The following is a 21122-nucleotide window of genomic DNA, read 5'->3' on the forward strand; positions in this document are numbered from 1 at the left end:
CATAAATTCATATGCTTTGAAGAAAAAAAACAGAACAATTTGCCTTCGAAGAGCATCAAAGCAGATTTATTAATTTTAAAATTAGTTGGGAAAATTGATAGAAGTTATAATTTTAATTCCCTCATCCATTTATCATATTACTGTTTAAAACCCACTACCATAAAAATTATGTCAGCATATTTTGTCAATCTTATGAAACTTCAACATAAGGCAACTCTTTTGTATTTAATGAACACCTTTCTTACCCTTCTAAAATGAGCTGTTCCAATTTCTCTACCACATCGCCAAGGTTCTCAGGAAAAGAAGACAGTTGATTATATGACAAGTTAAACTGTTTCAAGGTTGGGCACTTCACTGTAGGATCCAGAACTACTGAGGGGCTGATGTCGTTTCGAGAGACATCAAGGTTGACAATACAATTCATTTTCAACAGGTAAGAGGGAAATGATGCAAATTTATTACTGTGCAAGTCCAAATGTGTCAAACACTTCAGCATCTGGAAAGACAATATTTTAAAATTCTCTAACCATCTGAAAACCTTAAAATTAACTAATATTTCTGCCTTCTGTACCTCTGGTGACTAGAACCATTAAGAATTTTCTGAAAAATTGAAACACAATCCACAAGAGAACTTCAGTATAATGACTGGTCTAACCATCCCTGCTATTAAATGGGTAAAAACCAGGAAAATATAACAGGCAAAATGTCAAAAGCAATTCACAAAAACATGGTTCAGAGTTTAATTCAGTTATTTTGTAAATTATTCTTGCAAAGAATGAAATGAAAACAGAATAAGCCCCAACAAATATTTGAATTCATAATTAAATGGGAATACATTTTTAAAATACTACCTTTTAGAAACAGTTTTACATTTTGATATAAATAAGATTTAACCATAAAAATAGTCATTGTATATATGTTTCATTTTAGAACCTCTTCCTTTTCACGAAACTTTTAGTTTCAAATCTCTATTTTCCATTTTTAAGCAATGGTAATAGGAAATTTTACCATGGTAATTAATAGGAAACTTTGCATTATATGTCAATTTTTTAAATCTTTGGTATGGATTATTGTCAAAGGTTAAAATACCAAAAACAATCTCTTCTCTATGCTCTTCTATATATATCAATGTATTTATCCTCCCAGAAATTCTAAAGAATTTGACATGATTATAAAGCTTATTAGTGAAACTACGCCCCAAAAATTGTTTCAAAATATCTGCCACTGCAAGGGCACATGATGTGATGAGCACTGGTGTTGTATGCAGCTGATGAGTTATTGAAAACTACATCTGAAACTAATGATGTACTACACGTTGGCTAATTGTATTTAAATTTTTAAAAATTTGCCTTTGTTTCTGATCTACTAGATTATCAAGAAGGAAAGATTATTATTTATTCTCAAATTTATTGAAGAAATTTTCTAGTAGCGGCAGCTACAAGTAGTAATTTTAAAAGTGCTATCTAGTCATGCCAATTTAAAATTTCCTTAAGAGAAGGCTCTGAGCTGGTCTGGTTTTTGAACACCCTAATGCATCTTACCTTGTCATGCTTTTTTTAAGTTATCTTTGTTTTAGCTAGGCTAAATTCTAGTTTTCTTTTACTGACTCTTTAACAAATATTTATTGAAGGTCTACCATGTATCAGTTGTTAATTCCATCATAAATTAATTCAATAATCATCTATTGAGTCTCTACTGTACTTTAGACCTTACTTGGCACTGAGAATAGTCATGAACAAGCCTGAAACAGCTCCTCTTCTCAAGAAGTTAGTAATTTAGTGAAGAGAATATATCTTAGATCAAAATTTATAAATGAATGAGCATTGGGAGAAAAACACTGATGTCATGGAAATATAAATCAGATTAGTAGCCAACCTGGTCTGGAGGCAAGAAAAGAAGGAAAGAAAAGGGTATAGAAATGACATTTAAATTGAGATCCTGGGGTGCCTGGGTGGCTCAGTCAGTTAAGCATCTGCCTTCAGCTCAGGTCATGATCTCGGGGATTGAGCCCCATATCCAGCAACCTGCTCAGCGGGGAGGCTTCTTCTCCCTCTGTCCTGTCACTGCTCATGCTTTCCCTCTCTCTCAAATAAATAAAATCTTTTACAAAATAAAAAAATAAACTGAGACCCTCGTGATTTAGAGGATTTAGTCAGGCAAAGAGAAGGAGGAGAGAGAGAACACATTTTAGACACTGGCGTTACAAGATCACCTTTCTCTCTCTCTCCAAATACATAAACTTTAAGGGAAAAAATTAAATATACTTAAAAACAGACAATACTGCTTTAAAGTCTCAAAATTATTGTAAATTTTATAGGTGGGAAAAGGAAAAATGCATTTGCAATAAAACTAGTTTTTTTTTTTTTAAAAAAAATACTGGTTTTTATAAGGCGTGGTCATCAAACTTTGTAGCTCAAAGAATTTGGTTTAATAATTTAGATATTTGTATTAAAATTATTTTGTCAGTAAATCTTCTTTGACTTCTGATCCATACTACATAAAAATGATGAACAAAGTCAATATTCAGAGGACAACTCTATCAGTAGATCATTTTATAATTTTTTTAAAATAGGAACTTTGGAGACACCTGAGTGGCTCAGCAGTTGAGTATCTGCCTTCGGCTCAGGGCATGATCCCAGTCTGAGGATCAAGTCCCACATCAGGTTCCCTCTAAGAATCCTGCTTCTCCCTCTATGTCTCTTCCTCTCTCTCTCTCTCTCTCTCTCTCTCTCTCTGTGTGTGTGTGTGTGTGTGTGCCTCTCATGAATAAATAAATAAAATATTTAAAAAAGAAAATAGGAACTTTGAGCAAAAAAAGAAATCAACTTTTAAGTTGCATATAATTTTAAAACTCAGTAAGTGCCTTCTGGATAGTTTACTTGAGCCTCTTTATTTTCCAGATGAGGAAATGAAGGCTTAAAGTAGCCAGAGAAAAACATATTGTTAAACAGTTGGTGGATGAGCCAGAGCCAGTGCCACCAAACCAGGTCTATTTCTAGTCTACCTCTTTAAACAGTGTAAGTTGTCTTACTAGAATCAAATAACTGAAAGCACGATTAACATACAGCCTTGATACATCCTACCATGTATCATGTATCATTAGGACAGAACCTAGATGCCTTTTTACCAGATCTCCATCCTCAAAGATGTTCCTGAACACCATGCAAACTAAGATAACCACTGTGAAAACCACAAGAAAGGGAAAATTACTGTCCAATGATGCAGACAGAAATAGATCCTTCTTTTTAAAGATTTAATCATTCCAGTTAGATAAAAATGCAAAAACTCTTCAAATATCCTGAGAGTTAAAAGTATAAATTAAATTTACTTCACACAGTTGTTGTGGAAAGCTTGTAAGTGCATTCTGGTGAAGCTCCAGCCTTTCAAGATGCTCCAAATGACCACTTATACAGCATTTCTGGCTTAGGGCATCAATATCTCTTAGTTCATTTGCTGAAAGGTCCAATGATGTAATATATTCTCTCTCAGAAGGCAAGGAAGAAATGCTGTCTGAATGTCTCATATGGGATTGAAGTTTTGATGACCCTTTTGTCAAAAACAAACAATGGAAATATAAGCAAGTAATCTAAGTTCACTTGGTAAATATTTATTGATCACCTACTACTGTCAGGCTCCCTTCAAAGCACTAGATTCAGTAGAAAACCAAACTACAGAGCTTATAGTCCAGTGGCAGAGATGGACAATAAATAAGAAATATTTAATCAAGTGGTATAAGTAGTATTAAAAAACAATAGATCTGGAGAAGGGGATGAAGAGTGGCATTGATGACAGTTATTATTTACATTTTAGAAAAGTAGTAGAAAGAATAAAAAGAGTCAGTCCATAGCATCATAAAAGGTAAAATTTTAAATCTATAACTGTATTTCATTTTTCTATAGTATGTGATATCATTAGGCACATACAACTTGAAGATTATGTAAGATAAAATTGACACTTAGAAAATTTGAACAGAGGAAATTTAATAAACTACTGTATTCTGCTCAAAATACCTATTTATTTATAATTACTTTCAAATACTCACAGAGTGAGTCATCTGAAGACAATATTTTTCTTTTTCGCCTCAAGAAATCTTCATGATCGAAAATGGGTCCCTATTTAAAAAATAGACAAGTATAATAAAATCACTATCATTTTTTGGAGCAAAGAGAATATTTTCTATTCCTTAAGAACCACTGTAAGAAAAAAAAAAAAAAAAAAAAAAAAAGAACCATTGTAAGAGTTCTAGTGAAAGTACTCAGGGCACCAAGCCACACTATAAGATAGAGACCTAGCCTGGGCTCCATACATGAAACTCTGAAAAGAAAAAAAAAAGATAAAAATCATTTTTAAGCATACTTAACACAAACACGGTCCATATGGGTTCAAAAAATATATATTTAGAATGGTTTATAATATATACACATATTCTATATATAAAATTTTCATATACTAGGCAATTTCTGCAGCAGTAGCTCCTACCTTTGGCACGATTTCAGTTTTCAAGAGACTATCAGTAACAAAACACAGAACATAATCACAATTTAACTTACCAATGAATTGGAATGCCTTTGCAAATTTGGTGAGCAACGCTGCAAGGCACGATCATGGTAAAATTCTCCTACACTAATTGAATTGGATTTTCTTTTCACAAGAAATGAACCTTCACTTCCTATTTTTAAACAATAAAATAAAGGCAAGTAAGAAATGTTGACTCAGTCATAAGATGTCAGTATCATAAGACAATCATAAAAGGTTAAACATATATTCATTGATGGAAATTGCTCAATTCCCACTGTAACATTTTTAAAATAGAAATAATAAACTATGTTGGCTTTTCATTTTCAAAATTCAGCTACAGTTTTCTTCATAACTATTTATTGAATGGCTGACCTGAACTAGACACTGAATAAATGCTGAATAAAGATAAGCAGGAAAAGCAATCCATGCCTCATACAAGCTCATAGTACAGTAGGAAAAACCCAAGTAAAAAGAGTTATGTGTTATAATAAATACATGTGTGTACAGGAAGCAAAGAAAGTTTATACACAAATCTGGGGTGCCTGGGTGGCTCAGTCAGTTAAGCATCTGCCTTTAGCTCAGGTCATGATCCCAAGGGTCCTGGGAACGAACCCCACATCTGGCTTCCAGCTCAGCAGTGAGTCTGCTTCTCCCTCTCCTTCTACCCCTCCCCCCATTCATGTCTGTGCATGCATGCGTGTTCTCTCTCTCTCTCAAATAAATAAATAAAATCTTTTTTAAAAGTTTATACACAAATCTGATCAATGTCATCCTTTTCTGTTTCTTTGAATTGCTCTTAAAAAAATGTTTAAATCTTATTTAAATATTGGAATCACACTAAATTATTTCACATTCAGCAATTTTGAGAATATCTCTATTTAAATTTCATATTATGGGCAGCCCAAGTGGCCCAGCGGTTTAGTGCCGCCTTCAGCCCAGGGTGTGATCCTGGAGACCCAGGATTGAGTCCCATGTCAGGCTCCCTGCATGGAGCCTGTCTCTCCCTCTGCCAGCATCTCTGACACTCTCTCTCTCTCTCTCTCTCTCTGTGTCTCTCATGAATAAATAAATAAAAATCGTTTTTAAATTAATTAATTAATTAATTTCATATTATGTGGTTCCATTTATGGAATGATATTAAAGGAAACAATGAGTTTAGTTGGCAATATTCTGTTGAGAGAAAAGAGAAAGGAACTACTTTTAAAATTATGGATTTTCAAGGAAATACGGATCAATAAATAAATTATACTATTAAGGATAAAAAATTTGGAGACATTATTACAAAATTATGTGATTATAAATTCTACCGCTCCATATCTTACAAGCATAAAGAATTCATTTTAAGAGTCAAAACAAATTATAAAATCTACCTATCCAAACATCAACTTTATAATATTCTACATAATTCTTTTTTTTTTTAATTTTTATTTATTTATGATAGTCATACAGAGAGAGAGAGAGAGAGAGGCAGAGACACAGGCAGAGGGAGAAGCAGGCTCCATGCACCGGGAGCCCGATGTGGGATTCGATCCCGGGTCTCCAGGATCGCGCCCTGGGCCAAAGGCAGGCGCTAAACCGCTGCGCCACCCAGGGATCCCTATTCTACATAATTCTTAAAATTGATACAAACACTTCCCATTTGGTTACTGTTAAAATTTAATTTATCCTATAATTTTAATTATTTTATGCTTAAGCATCTTAAAATATATTTCAGTTTAATTACATTTTTATATCATAACTATTACATTTTCATAATTATTCTACTTTATGTTTATGAAAGTTCTATTAGTATATTATTTAGAGAAGCAACAAAGGCATTTTATAATTTTTTATGTCAGCATTTCTAATGTTTTTCTTTATTTAAAAATAGTTAAAGGTGTGCCTGGGTGTTACAGTTAGTTGAGTGTCTGACTCTTGGTTTTGACTCTGGTCCTGATCTCAGAGTCCTGAGATTGAGCCCCATGTCAGGCTCTGCACTAAATATAGAGCCTGCTTAAGATTCTCTCTCTCTCTCTCCCCCTCTCTCTCTCTCTCTCTGTCTCTCAAATAAATAAATAAATTGGTAAAAAAAAAAAAAATTTGAAGAGAATTCTTCTTTCAGACACAATGGAATAACAAACACCAAACTGAGCCTCTCCCCACAAACAACTAGAAATTTGGATGAAATCTTTTAAACAACTGGCTTTAAACACTGGGCAACAAACAGTTTAGGATGGTGAAATCACTGAAAGAAGAGAAACAAATTATTTATGCTTTATGATCACGCTGGCTTCTGGCTTGAAGACAACTTAAGGGCCATAGGCAGAGGCAGGAGGAATTTAAACAAATATCGAGGGCTTTCCTCAAACAAAGAGATGGAGATCAGAGGGCTTTCCTCAAACAAAGAGATGGAGATCAACATTCGTGAAGACTTATTTAGCTGGGAGTTCTGGGGTAGAGTCACGAAAAAAGAGCTCCAGTAATTTGCATAGGGGTTTCCAACAGATTTGCACTGTGAGAAATGTAAAAAGAAGTTCTTCAAAAGGAAAGAAATAATACTACAATGATCAAAAAAATTACCATCCTTAATGTTTGTCCATCTAGTAACAGAGCTCCACAATACACAAAGCATAAAAGGATAGAAGTGAAAGGAGAACTAACAAATCCATGACTAGAATTTCAACATTTCTCTGTCAAAAATAATACGTGAAGAGAAAAATTAGTGAAGATATAAAAGACCTAAAAAATCGTACCAATCTGACTTAATTGACCCAACAACAGCTGAATATATATTCTTTTAAGTTACACATAGAACATTCACCAAAATGGATCATGCAGCAATCCACAAAGCAAGTCTCAATAAATTTAAAGACTAGAAATCATTAGAGTAGGTTATCTGAGCACAAGAAAGCTATATTTGAAATCCACAAGAAAAAGTTATTTGGAAAAATATCCAAATAATTGAAAACAAACAACACTTCCAACCCATGAGTCCAAAAAAAAAAAAAAATCACAAAGGAAATCAGAAAATTTTCAAAACTGAATGTAAATAGAACATATAAAAACTGTGGGATAAAGCTAAAGTGATGACCAACACTTTATTGGTCTTGAATGTTTATATTATAAAATTTAAAAAAGGTTTAAAAATTAGTGCTCTAAGCTTCTACATTAAGAATCTATAAAAAGAAGAGCCAAATAAAATCAAAATAAGTAAAAAAAGGAAATAAAGATTAAAGCAAAAATCAATAAAAAAGAAAACGGACAAATGACAGTGAAAAATCAATGAAACCAAAACCTGATTCTTTGAAAAGATCAATAAACTTAATAAACTTGAGCTAAAGAAGAAACAAAAGGAAAAACACAAATTACCAATGTCAAGAATTAAAGTATTTTTAGGTCAAGCAGAAATTGTGTTCCGTTGATGGGAGGCTGTATGATTGTAAAAATGTACTGTACTGCAACAGTCTTAATCTGGGAGCCCCTGTTTTATTCATATATGTATCTCTGAAGTTGTGCAAAGTGTCAGAGTATATTATCTGTGGGCTGTACTTTCTAGGCAGGTCTTAAATCTTGTGTTTTTTGGAAAATTTCATTTAATTTTTTGGAGCTCGTTGTGAAAGGATCAAGAAATACAGTATAGCCTTTCTCTATCCATTTAAAATCTGTCCATTTCCTGTTAGTGGAACCATTAACTTGTCACCAAGCAGGCCTCTATTTAAGACAAAATATATGGCCAGCCTGGGTGGCTCAGTGGTTTAGCGCCACCTTTAGCCCAGGGCCTGATCCTGGAGACCTGGGATTAAGTCCCACGTGGGGCTCCTTGCATGGAGCCTGCTTCTCCCTCTGCCTATGTCTCTCCCTCTTTCTCTGCATCTCTCATGAATAAATAAATAAAATCTTTAAGACAAAATATAAAACTACTTGAACTATATGTGCTTAATCCTGGTAAAAGATAAAGCTTCTCATGCTTGTTTTTATTCACCAGCTATAAAACACAGACCTTTATTGACAGCAGGCAAAGAATTTCAGGATTCATATTACAGATAGACAGTAAAGTCATGTAATGTGAAAAGCAGTGTTTGAATATGAAAGAGCTCTCAAGTTGTTTGTGAAGCTAACCTAATTTAAAAATGTACAAATGTTCTTTAAAAAAGGAATTAAAGATCAGGTATCTCTGCAGATCTTATAAAGGTTGACAGGATAGTAAGAGAATTATTATGAATAACATTAAACAAATTTGTCAACTTATGTGAAAAGGAAAAATTCCTTTAAAGTTGCAAATTACAAAAACTGATGCAAGAAGTAATAGAAAATCAAAATAACCATGGAGCTATTAAAATTATTAAATCTATGACTAAAAATAGCCCCCCAAGTAAATTTCCAAACCTACATGGCTTTACTGGTAAAGTCTATCAAATACTTAGAATAATAACAGCTCTCTTACACAGATGTTTTCAGAAAGTAGTGGAGTTGGGAACACTTCCCAACTCATTTAAAGAGACAAGCATTATTCTCAGAATTACAAGGAAACATGAACCTACAGACAATATCCCCATAGATGCAAAATGCTTAACAAAATTTAACAAAATCAAATCCAAAACATATAAAAGGAATTATACACCATAGCCAAGAGAGATTTACCTCACAAATGTAAGTTTGGTTTAACATTAGAAAGTCCATCAATGAAAAAAAAAAAAAAGTCCATCAATGTAATTAACATATTAACATAATAAAAGGGGAAAATATGCCCATTTCAACAGATGCAGAAAAGCATTTCTCAATACCCATTAGTAATAAAAAGGCTCAGTAAACAATTACTAGAAAGGAATTTTCTCAATTCGATGAAAGGTACCTATGAAAATAAACTATAGGTAATATCACTTAATGATGAGAGACTGAGTGCTTTCCCTCTAAGTTTGGAAAACAGGGAACAATTCTTACTCTTACCACTTCTATTCAACATAGTACTAGAAGTTCTAGCCAGTGCAATAAGATAAGGAAAAAAGAAAGACATGCAGATTAGAAAGAAAGAAGTAAATCTGTCTTTACCAGCAATTGGCCTTATTGTGAACAATAAGGAAACTTCTTCAGAATCAACAAGAAGCTACTAGAACCATAAGTTTAGCAAGTCCACAAAATTCAACATTAATATACAAAGAAATCAAGTGTATTTCTCTATACCCTCAGTCAACTACTGGAAATTGGAATTCAATACAATATTATTTACAATAGTAGCAAAAAAACATACAATACAAAAAATTGGTGAGAGAACTTTGAATGATAAATAAATGGAAATATATACTACATCTATATGTCAGTAGATTCATACTATTAAGATATCAATTCCCCCAGATTTATTTATAGATTTAATCTACAGACATTATTTATATGTTCATTCTATACTATATAATATTAATAATATATAATTAATATAGTAATTCCAATTAAATGTATGTATTTAATTCTATAAAAACCCCAGCATTAAATTAATTTGTTGCCTCAAATGTATATGGAAATGCAAAAAAAAATTGAAAAAAAAAAAGAAGAATGGTGAGAGCAATTTTGGAAACAAACACAACACCAGGGGACTTACACTATCTGATTTCAAGACCTACTATTAAGCTAAAGTCATCAAGGCAGTATGACATCAGCATCAAGAGGAAGATATAAATTAACTGCACAGAATAAAGAATGCAGAAATAGAAATATATGTATATGGTCAATTAAATTGGACAACATGACATTAGTTCAATGAACAAATATAGTATTTTTCAACAAATGATGTTAAAAAGAAACTGGATATCCATATGGGAAAAAAAATAACATCAATCCTTCACTGACACTATACATAAAAATTACTTAAAATGGATTATAGATCTAAATGTAAAAGCTAAGATGTTAACACTTCTCCAAGGAAACAGGGGAAAAATACTCACAAATCTGGGATAGAAAAATATTTCTTAAATGGAATAGAAAAAATACAAACCATAAAGAAAAAAACTCAAAAAACTGCACTTTATCTACATTTGAAATCTTTGCTCTTTAAAAATTAACATTAATAAAATAAAAAGACAAACTATGATGGGGAGAAAATATTTGTAATTCATATATCCATCAGAGGACTTCTACCTAAACTATATAAAACACTTTGACAATATAAAGAACACTTATTATACAATGATAAAACAACAATTAATAATTAGCAAAAGATTTGAACACTTTACAAAGAAAATATGTGAATGTCCAATAAAAACATGAAAATATTCTCAATATCTGTAGTCATCAGGGAATGAAAATTAAGCCCAAATAAGCTAGGACTATACCTTCCCTAGAACAGCTAAAATTAAAAACAACATCAAGATTATAGTATGACAAGGATGTACAGCAACCACTTTGGAAAACAGATGTAAAAGAAAACATACTATATCATCCTATTCATATAAAACTTAAAAATATACTAGTTTAATTTATAGTGGCATAAAGTGGATCAGTGGTTACCAACAACCAAGAATTGGAGGAATTTGTGAATAGACATAAAGGAGGTTTTTTAGATAATAGAAATGTTGTATAATTTAATAGTGGTGATGACTATATGGATGTATACATTTTTCAAAACTCATGAAAATACATACTTGAAATGGGTATATTTTATTTTATATTAATTATATCTAAATAAATTTGATTTTAAAAAAATACTTGGGCCAGTTTTCAATCATACTATACTAATAAAAAAGCACCTCACCCCATTTTTACCAAACCGTATTGTGTTAAATATGTCAGTCCTAATTACTGTCATTTTATATATTTCCATGTCAATTTTTAAAAATTATTTCAAGAGTTATTTAAATCTTAATATTATTTTAATCATTCTAAAGGTAAAAATTTTTTTTGTTAAGCATTTCCTATATGAGAAGCGCTCTCCTAGACACTTTACATACATTTTTTCTAATTCTTATAAATAATCCTGGAAGGTTGGCAACACTATCTTTAGTAAGGGTGAGGGGCTTACACAAGCCGAAAAAGGATCTTGTCAATGATGAAACATGGAATCCAATTCTAGTGAGTCAGTGTTTTCACTATATTAGTTACATTCACTGACTATGGTCAGTATCATAACACTTAGGAAATGCAGAGGTATATTTTCTTAACAGTCATCGCCTTAACTGGAGTTAGTGAGCATTAACTATTTCCTATAATAAAAACATTTTTCCTCAAATTTTGCAAATGCATTAAATTAGGGTTTTATCTTAGTTTCTATTGGTCAGTGCCAGAGTGTAAATGTTTTAAAACATAAAGCGAGTATTTCTTTATAATAAATACCTTCACTATCCAGGTCATCACTTTGACCAAACACACTGTCCACGTAAGAGTCTGGAATGAAGGTCCATTCATCCAATTTATCAAGTACTTCTTCAGGAAAATTTCCATTGCTGCCTGAGGCTGCCCCTCCTTCCACAGTACTTTTCATCTGATATCTGAGCACCATTCTTGCTAGGGTGGATCCTATATCTACAATAAAAAGATATACCAGCAACTTAGAAATCAAGAAACATAAACATAGATCATACTAAAGTCCCTTATGTATCCTCATACTTCTAGAGAATTTTTTAGGCTTATTTCTCTTTTAAAAAAATCAATTTATTTATTTCAGAGAGAGCACGAGGAGGGAGGGGCAAACAGAAAGAATCTCAAGCAGACTTCCCACTGAGCACGGAGCCTGACATAGAGCTTGATCCCAAGACCCTGAGATTATAACCTGAGCTGAAATCCAGTCAGATTCTTAATTATGCCACCAAGTGCCCCTATCTTATTTCTAAAGTCACTTTATAATCATGATATTTCATAAGAAGCAGGCAGTGAGTTTAATATTTTTAGAAATCATAAAAATTTACTCAAAACTTTGGAATGGGTGACAAAACTGAATATTTATGAAATTAACTTGACCCAATAAAGAACCTGGGCTTTGAAACCAAACCCATCTTTGCTCAAATAACTATGCAAGTTACAAAGACCCCCTGAGTGCCAGTATCTTCACTTGGGAAGTGAAGACAACAACGTAGGGTTATGAATAAAGATTAAAGGAAATGATGAATATAAAATATGTAGCACAATGCTTAGAGTATAGAATATGCTCAATAAATGATACTCTTGTTCATAACCTATTTGCTAAGTGATTCATTCGACTGGGAAATTTGGTGAAATTTGAAAGTTAATATCCTTCTATTCTATTATATTTTACCTTATCTTCTATTATGAAGAAATAAGTTCACAGAGTCCTCATTATGCTACATATAGTCCGGAAAATTTCTTCAAAAACATGCGTATGTGACTCAGTCAAGCAGTACCTGAATATTTTTTAAAGCTATGAATCCAAAATGTTCTTTACTCAGAAGAACTGCCAATATAATTATGGCCATGCTCTCCAATCAATCAAATGACATTACTGTATTTTTTCTAATACAGTAGATTTAGCAAAGGTAAAAAAATGTCATGCAGAACAAAGAGAATCCAGTGAATGGTAAATCTCCCTTCATCCTTCTGCAGGGAGCCTACAATCTCTTTCTATCAGAACTTAGAGATTCAAGGGCACCTGGGTGGCTCAGTTGGTTAAGCATCTGCCTTGGCTCAAGTCATGATCCCAGAGTGCTGGGATGGAGCCCCATATCAGGCTCCCTGCTCATTGGGGAGCCTGCTTCTCCATCTCCCTCTGCCTGCTGCTCCCTCTGCTTGTGCGTGTGCGCTCTCTCTCTCTCTCTGTCAAATAAATAAATAAAATTTTTTAAAAAATAACTCAGAGATTCAAGTAAGCAGGCTGTTGGCAGGAGACTGCTTGAAGTAATGGAATGTGGGATCTAATCATAATTCATTAGTTTCTAAAGTCCACAGAGGCAACCAGGGCATGAATTTCTGGAGCTTTATTTCTGGCATAGTCATTTCATACTCAAACATTTATGACTACCATATCTCAACTGTGCTCTCACCAACATCAGTATACTAAAAACGCTGTTCTTTGCTTTATTTATTTTCTTTACTTAATAATGCACTGTACATCTGAACATTTGGATTTGCTCAATGTTTTCTTCCCTCAATAATTGCAAAGCATTCTACAGCATGAATGCACCATGATTGATTCAAATAGTTCCTTTTGAAGAATACTTAGGATTTTTTCCCACAATTTCTTATTACAAACATTATTTTAATGTACATCCTTGCACGTGACTTTTGTGTACAGTAAGAATGCCTGTATCATGGATTTCTATCAATAGATAACTGGGCAAAAAAGTATGGATGTGGATTTAAAATATTAATGCCAGATTGTCCTCAAAAGAGGATAATTTAAGTTCATATGAATAATGTGTGAAATGCCTGTTTCCACATACGCTCATCAACATAATTTATTATCAAATTTTTATTGTTGCCAATCTTATAAATATTTAATTAGCATCTACTATGTGCAAAGTACTAGCATAAATGCTATAGTTACAACAGACAAAACTGACATTGACTTTGTGATGCATATAATCTATCAAAAGGTAGATTATAAAAAGAAAAAAGGCAGTTATATAATGTGATAAGTGCTGGTGCAGGTAAGAAATAAGATGCTACAGAGCATGTAGGAAGATCTTCCACCCAGACTTCACATGAGCAGGAATGTTTTCTTATAAAAAGTTAGATGGTGTTGAAGCAAAAAGAATGAAGAGACAGACAAGTAAGAATCTATGACACATTTAAGAAACTCGGGAAATTCTGATGGAATCTTTTAGAGCCCACCAGAATGTTGGAGACCTGGAATTTGAGGAGGCACCAATAGGCATGGATAGATACTTTCCTCCAGCAGCATTCAGCTACCCTGGTGAAGAAGAGGAAAAAAAGCATCCTGCTGGAATGAACAAGAATAGGATTTTGCCAGGTAAATGCACCAGAAAAATGACAGTAAAGCAAACATGTTATTAACAAGACAGTCCTAAAGGTGAAGAGTCATGGAGTATGATCACTGTGGAAAAGGAAGTGGGAATGAGGATAAGTTATCAAAGGGAAAGCAGGGATCTCAAGTTTTAAAAACACATAATATGAGTGAATGACATCTGAAATGACAGAAATATAAATGGAGGATGATGCTAACTTGTCATCAATATACTTAAGATATACTAATTTGAGGGCAGCCCAGATGGATCAGCGGTTTAGCGCCACCTTCAGCCCAGGGCCTGATCCTGGAGACCCAGGATCTAGTCCCATGTCAGGCTCCCTGCATGGAGCCTGCTTCTCCCTCTGCCTGTGTCTCTGCCTCTCTCTCTCTCTCTCTCATGAATAAATAAAATCTTTTTTAAAAAAATATATACTAATTTGAAAATATAAAGAAAATACGTCCTTAATTGAAATACTAAAAAAACTGAAAACTAAATATGTTAACATGAAAATGCAAAGTATATGTGTGTATATGTTTCTGTGTATACATTTTAATGCATGTGTATATGTAAGCATATAAAAAATCTAGTAAGAAAATCTACATTGATTTTCTACCAATAAGGGATAAAACACTCTACTGTTAATTTCTTCCTTATGGTTTTTGTGTGTTTTCCTATTCTTAAAATGAGCGTGGATTACTTTTATAATAAAAAATAAAATAATTTTTCTTTAAAAAGCAAGTGGTCAGAATGATTCCATTGTAAAATATGTATTTTTTAGGGCATAAAGAATTAAATATAATATTGCTTTCAAGCATTTCATGACAAAAAAAATTGATATCCAAACCTTCTCAATATTTTTGGCTTAAGTTGCACAAAACTTAAATAAACCCAATGAAAAGATGAGTGACATAAAAAATACTGATAAAAACAAGACTTGAACAAAATATTCCTGCTAATACTCACTTGTTTCTTTTCTTAAATTAGATGTCTTATCCGGAAATAAAGGACCAAGCCACGAAGGTTCAATTTTTCCTATACAAAATCCTCCAAGGCAAATGCTATTATTGGCCAGATCCAGGGCAAGTCTCCTTAAGAGTAAGCTGATGATTTGGCTGTCACCTTTTCCAATGCTTATTGTCAAGGCTTTCCGAACATCTTGTTCACGGGAACCACCATTCAATAACAGTTCCACCAATTTGGGACTGCTCGCTTTCTCACATACCTATTAAACAAAAAGGGAAGATAAATGTATTAAAGGCCTGTATTTCTTCCTTTTGGTAGACTAGTAAATTGAATTTCATGTGATTTTTCTCTATACCCTTAAATTTAGATAGAAATAAAATAAGGCAAAACTCATCCTTGAAATATATTACGAAAATAAAATAAGATTAGTGCCACAAATATCAGAGTAATTAGCCAAATAATCTGCCTTGTGAGAATTAGTTACCATGAGAAAGGCAACAGGATATGGATAAAAAGCTCATAACACATGAAGTCAGAAGACCTAAGTCTCCACTGATGATACACACTGCTTATACTTTCTGGGCTTCTGTTTGCTCCTTGGAGAACATCTGGGAAACTAGTACCATACACAGTAAAGACTACTGCCCTGCCTTCATTCATGATATAGACTAACCAAATGAGAATATAAACATTACAAAGCTTGTTAATGCCACATGCAAAGGACAGTCATCTCTCATTTCTGGTTTTCAGGACAAGAATCTGAATTTCCACAAAGAAATTTCTTGTCTCTCAGTTTTCTACCTTCCTCTAAATACTTTTTCAGAGCATGTGCTCAAGACAAGTTAGTATGCTAGGTGCTACAAAAACTACAGGAGCAGAGGGAAGACTTAGCAAACTGTAGCGTACTAGGTTATGCAGGAACAGCTTCTTAAAGATGAAGGAATATGATGCTCTATCAACTAGAAGGTCAAAGTAACAGATAATAGAAATAGTATATGTCAAGTACTGTAAAGTCTGTATACACTTGATTTCTAATCCTTATTAAAAATTTATCCCATAAGACGCCTGGGTGGCTCAGCTGTTGAGCGTCTGCCTTTGGCTCAGGGAGTGATCCTGGAGTGCCAGAATCAAGTCCCACATCTGGCTTCCTGCATGGACCCTGCTTCTTCCTCTGCCTATGTCTCTGCCTCTCCCTCTCAGTCTCTGTCTCAACTAAGCAAATAAATAAAATCTTTTAAAGAAAAAAATTTATCCCATAAAACCTATTATCCCCATTTTAGAGATGAATATTTAGAAAAGATATATGATTTGTCCAAACCCTTAGAGACAGTCAACAAGAGACTTGGATTTGAAGTCAAATCTGCTCGCTCCAAAAACCCTGTACTCCTTTCACTACCCAAAATTAAGGATTAACAAAAGAAAAGAAAAGAGAAAAGAAAACAAAAGAAAAAGAGAAGAAGACCCTAAGATCCAAGGTACCAGATCAGGGGGAAGAGATTAGGGGAAATTCCTGAATTCTCTAGAGTTAAAGTATGTTCAAAGGAGTTGAGGGGACCATTGTGTGGTTTGATGGTACCAGCTTAACGCCTGCCAGCCTCCAGGTTACCCACCTGTAACCCATTCTCCTCAGAACCATTACAGTACCTTTCTCCTTTAGAAATAATCAAGTCACTGTCCTGTTCAAAAATCTTCTAAACCCCTCTGCTCCAAGTTATTCCCTCAAACACAACATGCAATTTTAAGTCTCAGAACTTTCTAGTTCCTATACTGTTTCTATTGCCCTAAATATCTAATTCTGCTCTTCATCTAGCAAAAAGATGTTCATTCTTGAAGGAACAGGTTTACAATCTCTTGCACAGTAAGTCCATGCTACCAAGCTCCCAACCAACACACATTCTTCCTCCTCCAGGCTCCCATCACCTTTGTTTATCATAGCACTCAGCACACTAAACCAAACATGTCTATCTGTTTTAAAACTAGAATGAAAGGCTCGGATGCTATTTTAATTCCATTTGTACCTCTGTAGCCTAGTATAATACCTAGGAAATATATTTAATTTAATTAGCAAATTACTAAAATCCTCTTTAAAAGCCCACAGGAAATTTAAAAGGAAGGATGGGAGGGGAAAAAACGAGAGAGGGGGACAGAGGGAGGGACAGAGGAGCCAAAAGACTCAACCACAAATGCCTTCTCTGTAGCCCAGCAAATTTTTATGTCTAAGTTGGCACTTACTACCTACCTTATATTAAGATAATTTATGTTTTATCCTCTCTCTTCCCCCAATACACACTTAGAAAGAAACCATCCTGAAATAGGAAACCCTTTATATGTTCTTTACTACTTATTTAACACTGTGCTCTCCACCTAGAAGTTGCTCAAACATTTTTATAGAGTATTTTCCTTGAGGACCCAAAATATCCAAGCTTACTTTTGGTATATGGTGCCATAAGGAGACAGATATGTAAGAAATTGCATCAGACAAAAGAAAAAATTATGAAAGTAATTTCAACTTCATGAGAAGAAAAAAATACTGCTCAGAAATAAGTTTTACATTCAAATAATGGCAAATAATTCAAATGCAAAGATTATCAAAAGTATAATTTGCTATCTTTTACAATCCTTTCTCTCATATTCAAATTTATAAATAATGCAGCATACAATCAAAACCAAATATTTCATACTAGCCTTTGATAATGAATGAACAACTCCCCTTCCTCCCCTTACTACCACCACCATACCATGAATCTATGGTGTAGACAAGAGATTAAAGCAGGCATTTGGGAGGCAGATTTTCTATTGCCTACCAGGAGAGTGTCCTTAGGCAAGGACATAATCTTTCTGTGCCTCAATTCCTTGCCTGTAAAATGGGAATAATACTAGAACCCATTCCTAAGGTTGTTGTAAGGATTAAATTGAATAAAGGACTCAGAGTATTGCCCAGGTGGTAATGAACACCACAACAGTGTTTGTTATCAGTTTTATTCAGACTTCATCATAGTTGCTCTTCCCGCCATGATTTGATGATTTTCATCTTTGGATCTCATTTCACGCATTTTCATGCCCAGTATCAATCTTTCAAACTCTTCTATAGGAATAATTAAATTCTCCTCAGAAAACCTAACAGAGTTAGCTCCACCTTTGCTCCAAACAGATCTTAATTATACAGCACTAGTCACAAATAGTGTTGACTACCTTATTTTATACTAGTATAAAACAACACATGTTCAATCTATCCACAAAATTTAATCAATATTTATTATTCCTTAGATGTAAATAATGTTCTGGCAACTAAGATAAATTCTGTAAATTTAATATACCCATGGATGTAAAGATCTGATTTTGTTTAAAAAGATATAAATAAGTGCACTAAGTCCAAAAGACTGTGGGAAGGAGAATAAAACAAAAAGCTTGTATAAAAAGATTTGCATAAATTGAGAGAAGAGTAGGAAGCATTTCCACTGGGAATGTAAAATTATTGCCGTCAAGTGCTGTTAGGTATGTTATTTCCTTAACAAAAATGTGAAGGGGAAGTTTCTTTTCAGTTCTTTGGCATTAGCAAGTAACATTAAGCAATGATCTGCAGATCAAATGAAAGAGACAAAAAATGGGTAGGAAATATCAGAAAGGGAGACAGAACATGAAGACTCCTAACTCTGGGAAATGAACTAGGGGTGGTGGAAGGGGAGGTGGGGGTGACTGGGTGATGGGCACTGAGGGGGGTACTTGACGGGATGAGCACTGGGTGTTATTCTGTATGTTGGCAAATTGAACACCAATAAAAAATAAATTTATTATTATAAAAAAAATGAAAGAGACACAATAAAAATGTATTACATTATTGAGGGAAATAATTTACTTACCTTTAATAATAGAGAAGCAACTATTTTTAAGGGATTTCTTAAATGAAATTTGAGTAAGTTTAAGTAATTTGATTATTTATTTGATCTTAATGCACAAATTAATTTTGCATGAAAATAAGTTACGGGTTCAGCTTCCTTTTATACAGCATGCTAATTAGCACTAACTTAGTTTACAGTTGACAAATTGAATTGAATCCATAGGCAAGTGGGAAATTGAATAAAGTAAGGCTTTAAAGTAAATTATTGGAAAATATACTACTTTGTTATTTACTTAATAATGTATATTAAGTCATTACATGACTGCTTTGTTAGAAATATTAAATTTCTAGAAAATATATGTGGTGCTACCTGAATGCTATTATAAACTCTAAAATTTATAGAGTGGCAAACTTGAAATAATATACAATACACTTCAACAAATACTGACTGAGTTCACACTGTATGTAAAGCAATGAGTTAGCTATTCTAAATGATACAGAGATGAACGTTGTATATTTCTACTTTCATATAACTCACAAAATATAAAAGAAGTGCACATAAATTGTCACGGGCTTACAGAAGTAAATTTTTATTTTGTATGGCGGTCACAAGTGCAGGGAGGGCTTTATCAGGGAAAAAGAATTTGGGTTAGATTGTGAAGGAAAAGGAGAACACTTCGATTGATGTGTTTGCACAGTGCACAAGGGAAGGGAGGAAAGGCAAGCAGGACTGCAGTGCTACACAACTAAGAGGTTGGCCAATGGCAGAGGCTGTCAGTGTGAACGGCATCCCCAAAGGCGTGCAGTACACTGCCTACATGGCCACACACAGAAGCTCTGAGGAGAGAATTTTCTAGCAGAGAAACTGAAAATAGAGAGAAAATGGTTGAAAGATGATCAAAATAAAACCATATGTTGTGTGGAGTGTGCCTGGAGAATAATTTTCAGAGAGATGCATAGTTGGAGATGGATTTGAAAAGTTATCAACATAACAAGGTAGGTAAAAAGGTAAAATGAAGGATGAGGACCCTATTACCTCTGAAATTCTATGAATCTAAACTCCAACTACAAATCACAAGCAATGGTGCAATTAACTGGTAGAATCTGTAGTAAAGAATAACAGGATGTAAGTAAAAGCTATACATTGGTAGCGTCCAAATAACAGAGAAAACATAAAAGTCAGGCCTTGAATATTTACCTGACAAATTAAAGATGTTGCTTCCTTTGTTCGATTGGCGTCCGCTCCCAACAGAAGCAAGCATTCAACCATGATACTGTTATTCTGATCGCATGCTCTCTCTAGCATCACACTTTTTAACTCATCATCCATAGCTAATTTCGCAAAGCACTTGCAACAAAGGTTTAGAAACTAAAAAGAACAGAAATGAGGATTAGAGTTAGCTAAATACATAACAGTTAGCATATAGGTAAAAATTACTGTACCTGTTGATCCTTTGATTCAAGGATACTGGAAGACATCTGATGGAATATCACAGAATCAAAGGAATGATTCACCAGCAGCTTTCCAAAAGACATTGACAATTCTAGTATTGTCAAGATTGTCTGAAATCCCTGAAAGTGTGACCAAAATAATAATATCAGCAATTCTAGGCCAAAATAATAAATAAATAATATAAAACAGAAAGACTATATATGACACTTAACTAAGTAGATATATTTATTGGGTTTGTACTTAAAAGCTGTAAGCCTTAAAATAATCCTATAAACACACTTTGCTCTCTCATTACTAAGAAGTATAGCAGGCAAAGAGAGAATAAAATGACAAGTAACAAACCATTGTCTAGCAAAGCAGAAAAAATACCTAATGCATTAAGAGTTGGCTTTTAAAGATTCTTGTCTGAAGCCATACTTAAAGGATGAAAGCCAAATACTAATTAATATTAGAATAGCTGAAT

At 33.5% G+C, this 21122-nt stretch overlaps 1 protein-coding gene across 1 annotated transcript in view; it reads right to left on the reverse strand.

Annotated features, from left to right (window-relative positions):
* Positions 1-21122, reverse strand: part of LRRK2 (leucine rich repeat kinase 2) — a 139469-nt gene that overhangs the window by 72693 nt on the left and 45654 nt on the right. Inside the window, exons 17-24 of the mRNA XM_077870443.1 lie at positions 20650-20778; positions 20405-20575; positions 15369-15627; positions 11818-12006; positions 4551-4669; positions 4043-4112; positions 3329-3546; positions 246-496 (exon numbers count right to left, since the gene is read on the reverse strand). Of these exons, the coding sequence (XP_077726569.1) occupies positions 246-496; positions 3329-3546; positions 4043-4112; positions 4551-4669; positions 11818-12006; positions 15369-15627; positions 20405-20575; positions 20650-20778 (1406 nt within the window). The remainder of the gene's footprint in view (positions 1-245; positions 497-3328; positions 3547-4042; positions 4113-4550; positions 4670-11817; positions 12007-15368; positions 15628-20404; positions 20576-20649; positions 20779-21122) is intronic.

The sequence above is a fragment of the Canis aureus genome, chromosome 25, assembly GCF_053574225.1.
Source record: "Canis aureus isolate CA01 chromosome 25, VMU_Caureus_v.1.0, whole genome shotgun sequence".
Classification (NCBI taxonomy): Eukaryota; Metazoa; Chordata; class Mammalia; order Carnivora; family Canidae; genus Canis; species Canis aureus.